Below are 8,890 nucleotides of genomic sequence, written 5' to 3' on the forward strand. Positions count from 1 at the left end.
TGCCTGTGACCACGTTTGTTTGTTTTTTTTTTAAAGTAAATTTAGGATATATAAATACTGAACACTATACTAATCTTGAGTCAGATTGACTCATACATACCTATCATCTTATCTTATTTCCAAATAAAAAAAATGTAGATACATTGTATAATTAATTCATCTAGATAATAGTTTAGATATACTATTCAATAATTTAAAAAAAAATACTTCTTATTAATAAGACTAAAAAAGAAATATTAATTTATTAATTTTAAAATTCTAAAATGAAAAAATTTAAAATATATAAATATTGAATAATATTTATCTAATCTTATTAACCTTGAGTCAAATTGAGTAGCTATTCATCTAATCTTATTTGAAAAAAAAATATTATTTTTTAAATATTTTGAATAATTTATTTATCTAAATAATATATAAATGATATGTTATTCAATGAATTTAAAATGTAAATACTTTTTATAAATAAGAATTAAGGAAATAACAATTTACTTATTTTAAAAATTTAAAATATATAAATAGTGAACAGTAACCTTGAGTCAGATTGAGTACATATCCATCTTATCTTATTTATAAAAATATATATTTTTAATACATTGAATAATTAAATCATTTAGAATATATATATAGATTATATATGATATTCAATAAATTTAAAAAATAAATGTTTCTTATAGATAAGACTAAATGAAATAATAATATATTTATTTTAATATTCTAAAATGAAAAAAAGTTAAGATATATAAGTAGCAAACACTATCGTAAACTTGAGTCAGATTGAGTACCTATCCATCTAATACTATTTATTAAAAATATTACTTTTTAAATATATTAAATAATTTATTTAATTTTTATATATATATATATATATATATATATAAAGATACATTGATTATTAAATAAATCTAAAAAATAAAAATTCTTATTTATAAGACTAAAGGAAATAATAAATTATTTATCTTAAAATTAAAAATTTTAATATATTTTTTATAAAAAAACTGATATCCGACTAAAATTCATGGATATCTAAAAATTTACTATAAAATTAGAGTCTAAGGCACAAGTTTACAAAACTCAAAATTTAAAATTTATTATTGAATATAATATAAAAAAAAGTCTTTTATATTTTGTTTAATTAATATTCTAAGATCACAAGTTAGAATTAACAAAAATATTATAAAAAAAGACATTTATAATGAGATTGAAAGAATTTTGTTCCTGCTGGTAAAAGATTTAAAGAATATTTAACTACACATAAACTTTAAAAACAATAAAAAAATGAAGTTATTTATTACATGTATATTCATATTTATTTTTCAAATGAAATTGCTATTATATTTATTTAAATATTTACTTATTTTATGTTATTGGATTTTCAAAATCGAACCGTCCTAATAGAAAATCATAAAATCGAATCAAACCAAACCGAAACTGCAAAATTCGCATTTGGTTAGATGTGTTTGAGTCTAGAAAAATCACGTGGTTCGGTTTGATTTGCAGTTTGTATTTTGTTACAAACATTATCAACCAGTATATATTTTTTTAATTTTTTTTAGAAAAATCAACTATGTGTATATTTTTTCTATGATATTTATTTTAATTTATATATCATAAAAAATTAAAATGTTATTCATTTATAAATATTATTTTGACAAAATATATATTATCATATTATTTATATAATATTTATTTACAAGTTTAATTTCATGTATATAATTTTTGAGACCTAAGATAAAATTATAAGGGCATTTTTACGTATCAAATTATATTGCTTGAGTTCACCTTCTCAATCTGATAGGACATTGTCCTACTTGTTGGGTGAATGAGATTCTTGTTGAAGTTGCGTCTTTAAAAATTATATTATTATTTCAATATTAAATATCAACAGCATGTATGCAGAAAAAATCATATTAGTATAGACATATTAAAAGCTTTCATTATTCCCTTTTTATTAAGTGAATAAGTTCAACTGTAAAGTTGTTATGTTTTTAGTTGACTGCCTTGGTTGAGATGAAGTAGAGATCATCTTCATTTCTTACAAAATAGGATATTTCTATTAAAAAAAAGACTACTTGTATATTTTGAGCATATCTTAAATATTAAGAGAACCATAAATTAAATTCTAAAGTAAATTATAAACGTGCAAAAATTATTAACATATGAATAAAACTATACTTTAGATGTAACAGAATTATTTTTAAACTTAAGTAATGTCTTCAATAGTACTCATAAATTCCTTCATAACAATTTGACAATTAATATAACACCTTTGGACACTCCAAGTCAGTATTGCAGGGACAATATTTATAAGTTTTAATGATAACATGAGTATGTTTGTATGAACAATTTTGTTATACTAACGTTTGTTATATTGAGTACTTAACAAACATGTTTTGATTCTGATAAAAAGGCGTGGCCAAAACATCAAAAGCTACCAAGTTATCTTTCCGCACTACACAGGTTTTGATTAACAGTAGCACAGCTTCAGAAACATCTGAAGTCATTACTCTGTTATGAAGTCTGAAGAAACCATTCTAAAGACCAATTGCTGAAGACTCTGAAGACATGGTTCTGAAGACTCTGAACACTTGAAGTTTTAAAGACTCAAGTTTTTGAAGACAGATGGTTCTGAAGACCAAGTGCTGAAGACTCTGAAGACGTGGTTCAGAAGACTTAAAGCTCTAAAGATCCAAAGCTTATTTTCTTTTCTTCCAACTCATGTTGTAAGCCTCTGAAGTTCAAGAAGAATAGAAGGAAATGTTATGTAGTACGAGGTACAAGGTACAGACGAATGTTTCGTTCCACTACCAAGAAAGGACGGGCGTTGTGTACTATATATCTTATCTCCCATTTCGTTCAGGCCACCAATTTTCTGGAAGTTTCAGGACTGCCCTCCAACGGATATATTATTATATTAACTATATAAAGGGATTGAAGACTAAAGAGAAAGTTGTCATTCACGATCATATCCATTATGAGAAGACTGCTCGTAGCTTTGTACTCTTAGTCTAGTTTTGATATATATCGTTTACATTCAGTTTATGTAGAAGCACTTATATTGTAAACAAACTATGATTGAAACTGTTGTTTGATTTTGCCTCATGAGACCTGAATGGTAGTAGTCTTGGGAAGTTTAGGACTAGTGAGTCTTAAAGGTTGTTAGTCACAAGCGGTTTCTTGTGCAGGATTAGTCACTTGCGGGTAGCTTGTGCAGGGTTAGTCACAGGTGGTTGCTTGAGTAGGGTTCGTCGTTTGCGGGTAGCTTGTGCATTTTAGTTAGTCACTTGTGGTTGCTTGTGCAGTGTTAGTCACCGACGGTTTTCCTGTGCAATTGTAATCAGTTTGGTTAGTGGATTAAGAACTCGATTGAGAGAGGCAAGATCACCTTGGTGGGTGGACTAGACTAGCTTGGTAATTTCTCAAGTGAACTAGTATAAACATATTGTCTTATTTCCTTCTTGCAATCTATAGTTATTATCAAGAGTAAAGAGTTTGTGTTTTTAAAGAGGGGAGTTGTTTTCAATCAAGTTTTGTTTGTTAAAAACCTATTTAAACCCCCCTTCTAGTGTTTTTCATGCCTTCAGTTGGCATCAGAGCTCCGATTCTGAGTGGTGATAAAGAGTTTGAATATTTATCAGGAACTTAACAGTGTTCAGTACCGATCTAGATTGTGTGAAAAAACAATTGCTACTTCTACAAAAACTCCTACCATCAATGTTACTGTTGTAAATAACGATAGAGAGCGCTATAGTGCTAAACCTCCTATGTTTGATGGAGAAAAGTTAGAATATTGGAAGGATAAAATTGAAACGTATTTCATGGAATTTGATATTGATCTTTGGGATCTGGTAGTTGATGGTTACAAATATCTACTAGATGTGTAAATGGTGTCAAAATTACAAGAAGTGCAATGACAGATGACCAAAAGAAAGCTTACAAGAATCATTTCAAAGCTAGGTCTATTTTGTTATCTGCTATTTCTCATGTTGAGTACGAGAAGATCACTAATAAAGAGACTGCTAAGTCCATATTTGATTCTCTCAAAATGACTAATGAAGGCAACACTCAAGTTAAGGAGACAAAGGCTTTTTCCCTAATCCAAAAGTATGAAGCCTTCAAGATGGAAGAATATGAATCTGTGGAAATGATGTTTTCAAGATTCCTAATCGGTCTTTAAGATTGTGCAATGGCACCAGATTTATAATTACAAAAATGGAATGGTATGTGTTTGAAAGAAAAATTATATCTGGTAGCTATAGTGAGAAATTTTTTATTCCAAGGTTATCACTGACTCCTTCCATAAAAGACTTTCTTTCAAATTTCAACGTCGACAATTTTCATTGAGTCTTTCATTCACTATGACTATCAACAAGCATGGTTATGAAATTAAGTAAGTTTAATTAAAATCAAGATAACCAGAGTCTCTCCTGCAAGCACAGACAAAATAATGAGATTCTATAACAAGGTAAAAACAAAACAAGTCTTACTGCATAGTTACATACAATCATCCAAACAATGAGTTTAATATATTGCAACTTAGAACATCTTTAACAAAGTTGCATGACAAAATATTAAAAGAAGTTATTCATTTATCCATATAATATTAAAAGAAAGACAACCATTATAGACACACACATCTCTCTGCTATGTAATCAACTTCAATCAATGAAATCATTCTCTCACTTTGACATTATATGAATTCCTCTTTTTCTCGGCACTTCTTAATCCCTAATAGTAAAATATGAAAAGTAAAAGAAACAATGATTGCAAAATTATCTTTTAGAGGCAGAAAGTATTGTGTAAGAGCTGTATCATGCTTGTAGACCCTAACCTAATTCATAGTTACATCAATACCATTCATTCAAAGGGCTTCTAAAAAACATCCAGTTAGCGCAACCCCCATATAATTTAAAGCACTAGTAAATAATGCAGAAAAACATATGGACATGGCCAAGTCCTAAATCGTCTAACAACAAATTATTTTACACAGTATACAGATCTTGTGACATAATTACCAATAATAATCTAAACAGTAAATTTAGTATATTGCAACGTTTTTTTGGGATTGGTGAGGGCCGAAGACCGCAAAGGAAGAGAGTTACACAGTCCTCATAGAGGAACTCCCAAGTTTATCCACTACATAATGAACCACGACATCTTGAGGGCAATTATTAAAACTACTTCCCATTTTAGGAAGAGAGTTCGCACTGCAATTCGCCTCTCGATACACATGAAAAATGCAAAACTCCAACACTTTTTGAAGCTCCCTTATGATAAGCCGGAGTAAAGCCGTACCTGCTCCCAAGCTTTGCTTCTCTTGAACTAAGGCATTATAGATCTCCTATGAATTAGTTTGCACTTCCACCTTCGTGATTCCCTTGCTCTGAACCATTCTAATGCCTTCAAAGATTCCCCATAGATCAGCTACTACAGAAGGACAATTACCAAGCATCTTAGTGAATCCCTGAATCCAAGTGCCATCATTGCTCCTAATTAAGCCTCCACAGCTTGCCAAGCCAGCATAATTTACCGAGCCATCCGTTTTGAAAGTTGTCCAGTCACCACTAGCAGGACTCCAATGAACTTGCTTCACCTCTTTGTTCCTTGCTGCAATCTTGTTGTTCAGCTCATAGCTCCTAAAGTAATACTGCTCCTTATCCTCAATATCTTTTGCTAAGTTATGTGGCATGACATAATCATCCACATACATTCTTTGGTTTCTCCAATACTAAAGCGAGTGACAAGTTATAGCCCACAAAGCCTTCCAATTACCACTCTTGTTATTGCTGATGTCCCTAATCATATAGAAATCCATCTACTATTGCAATTGCAGTCTAAAGAAAATAGCCCAGGGATTTTTGTCAACTATCCTCAACCATTCCTGTCTGCTTATGTTACAGTCTCTCAGAACATGTAAAATTGTTTCATCATAAACCAGCAAATTATAAAGCACAAAGTTGCTACACTGCATATGTTTCCAAAGAAACCTAAAGTTCAACATCAGAAGGCCATAATGTGTTCAACAAAATAAGTATTATAACTGATGAAATTATCCATAGTTCCATTAAGCCTCATCCTTTTTCTTCCAAGCACTCCACCATGTTCTATCAATAGCACCAGATGTGCTTGAACTCGGGGTTGTCAATCTATAAATCAAAATGACTCCAGTTAAACAAGAGAGTGAAAAATAAAAACAGGAAAATAGAACAAAAGTACAAAGGAAAATAAATGAATGCATAGATCTCAAAAGTACATCTATTTATTTTGTTGAAAAACAAAATATTAGCTTCAATCAAGATGCCACGGGTGACACGAGGTTATAATACAAAAAAATAGATTCTATACAAATATCATTATCAAGTAAAGAAATAAAATAATAATGCCTCTGGTGGCATTAGCATGGATATCGAATTGAGACAAGAATATCTAATTTCAAAACATAGATTTATGCTGAAAATATACATAGAGACGAGTGTTCTAAGCAGGGAAAATATATATGCTTAAAATATATATCTACAGATATAATGAATCTATTCAAATTTGCTATGTATTACTTTCCAAAATAGGATTATTTCATGCTTAAGCTTTGTTTAAAATGTTTTCAATACCAACCCTATAAAGAATATCCAAGAGAGGATTAATGTCTACATGGGAGATACATCTTCTAGCTACTCATCTTCAAAGAAAATGCATCTGCTAGCTTATATTAAACATAAAAACAAAACAAATTCATTTGATTAGTAATCATTCAACAATCAAATCAAAGTAATCATAAGAAAATAATCACACAATATATACAACATACACATATTAACATAAATTCAATCAAGTAATTTTTCAAACAGAAACTCACATTCTACGAACTGAAACCAAACTCTCAACTAACAGAAACCAAACTTTCAACATAATCCTTGCAAAAGGCCCACCGCGGTTTATTGGTAACTATCTCTACTCTATTATTCGTCCAATCATAAATAATAGCTAGCAGGTCTCGCTTGTTTGCCAATACCAAAGTATTCTTATCCTGAGAAATGTGCAACGGCAACCAGCATCCAATGTGTTGAAGATTTTGATAATTAATTCTATAGAGTTGAATCCAAGACTCTCCAACCCCAAACTCCTTCATCTGCCATATAACCAAACAAGTTTGTTTGAAATCATGACAAAAACAAAGAGAGTCCGTCAACACAGAAATAGTCGGCTCAATAAGCGGCACTTCTTCTAAACCATGAGGCGGCATTAACTCCACGTGTCTCTCAGCACCCAGATCAAGTGAAATGATCACAAATTGATCAAGAGCAATATCATTACTATGATAAAACCTATCAGCGGAGTAACAATTCCGCAGCGCCAGCCAATTAAGACTACCATTCAAATAAGCACCATGATTCTCACTCGGAAGAGTTAACCGGAGAGGACCAACTGGAAAATCTTGAATATCTCTCCAAACATTATCAGCCACACTAAAAACTCTCACCTCTGTTCTCAATTGAGTTTCAGTTTCAGTGTCACCAATTTCTTCGTCACCACCAATCACTCGTAAAGCGGCTACTTTATAATTATCAGTTAAACTATCATAACCAAATGCATATCTAGAGAAGAAATAACGATTCTTGCAATAATCCTTAAAATGGCCTAATTTGTTAGATAAAGTATTTGTAGCTGGATTATAGAAATTGAGCCAGCAATCTCTATAGCTACCAGTGAAACTATCATAATGAGCAAAGCAGAGCAATCCGTTACAAGAACCAACCAACCAGTAATGAACAGTATCCAACAATGGATGGAAAGGCTTCTCCGGAATGGTGATCAGAGGATTGTCGAGAAAACCGTTGATAGGGAGAGTGACGAAACGGAAATCTGCTACGGAATTTCCAGAGACGAGTGTGAGTTGAGGGTTTCGAGCGGATCGACGGAGATGCATTTTGATAAAGGTGGGATCGGAAATGAGGGCGTTGAAGAACTTACTCACGCATTTCATTTGAATGAGAGATTTGACGGGAAGGAGGGAGAGAACTTCCGCCATGAGTTCGTCGGGGAGGGTTGGTGGCGACGATGGCGAGCTGGGCGAACGACGAGTTTGAGAGGGAGGGAGATCCATTTTCGCGTGAGGGAACTGACGGAGTCAGAGACTTGATGGATTGAGAATTGGATAGCTGTACTGTGTTTGCTGTGCCTCTGACCACGTTTGTTTTTCTTTTTATAGTGAATTTAAAACATAAAAATAGTGTACGAGTGACATTGAGTTGAATTAAGTACATCTATCCATCTCAATTCATGGAGATTGCCATCTCATTTTTTACAGTCCTTCTTATCCTAAATATAAAAAATTAATTTTTTAATATAATGTATTTAGAAAATAAATATATATAGTAGACATTAATTATTCAATAAATTTGTGATAAAGTTATAAATTAAATTAAAAAAAATGATAATTTAATTATTCTAAAATTAGAAATTTTAATATTTAGTTTAGAAATTATTTTAAAATTGGAAATTATTTTAGAATAAGAAATTATTTTAAAATTAGAAATTATTTTAAAATTAGAAATTCTTTTAAAATTAGAAATTCTTTTAAAATTAGAAATTCTTTTAAAATTAGAAATTATTTTAAAATTAAAAATTATTTTAAAATTAGAAATTATTTTAAAATTAGAAATTATTTTAAAATTAGAAATTCTTTTAAAATTAGAAATTCTTAAAATAATTTAGGAATAGTTTGCAAGTATACTTTAGGATATTCTAGCATGTTCCTTTATAGTATTTCTTTCTCATGTAACTATTTAATGCCTATATAATAGACTTCCGGTGACGTTATTGAGACACAGTTTCAGCTTATGTCTCATATTCTCTTAATATTTTGTAATTTATATTTTCATGTTACATGTTGAAT

General features: G+C 30.3%; 1 protein-coding gene across 1 annotated transcript; it reads right to left on the bottom strand.

The window, feature by feature from the left end:
• Positions 1–4,482: 4,482 nt before the first annotated feature.
• On the bottom strand, positions 4,483–8,182 carry LOC131609263 (F-box/kelch-repeat protein At3g23880-like). The gene is made up of 2 exons (XM_058880945.1): positions 6,851–8,182; positions 4,483–6,143 (listed from the first exon to the last, which is right to left on the bottom strand). Exon 1 carries the CDS (start codon positions 8,096–8,098, stop codon positions 6,875–6,877), a length of 1,224 nt encoding a protein of 407 aa, XP_058736928.1. The 5' UTR covers positions 8,099–8,182; the 3' UTR covers positions 4,483–6,143; positions 6,851–6,874.
• Between the last annotated feature and the right edge of the window lie 708 nt (positions 8,183–8,890).

Source organism: Vicia villosa, linkage group LG6 (genome assembly GCF_029867415.1).
Source record: "Vicia villosa cultivar HV-30 ecotype Madison, WI linkage group LG6, Vvil1.0, whole genome shotgun sequence".
NCBI lineage: Eukaryota > Viridiplantae > Streptophyta > Magnoliopsida > Fabales > Fabaceae > Vicia > Vicia villosa.

Coding starts and splice junctions, on each gene's coding strand:
- LOC131609263 (XM_058880945.1), bottom strand. CDS start 8,098: ATGGATCTCCCTCCCTCTCAAACTCGTCGTTCGCCCAGCTCGCCATCG.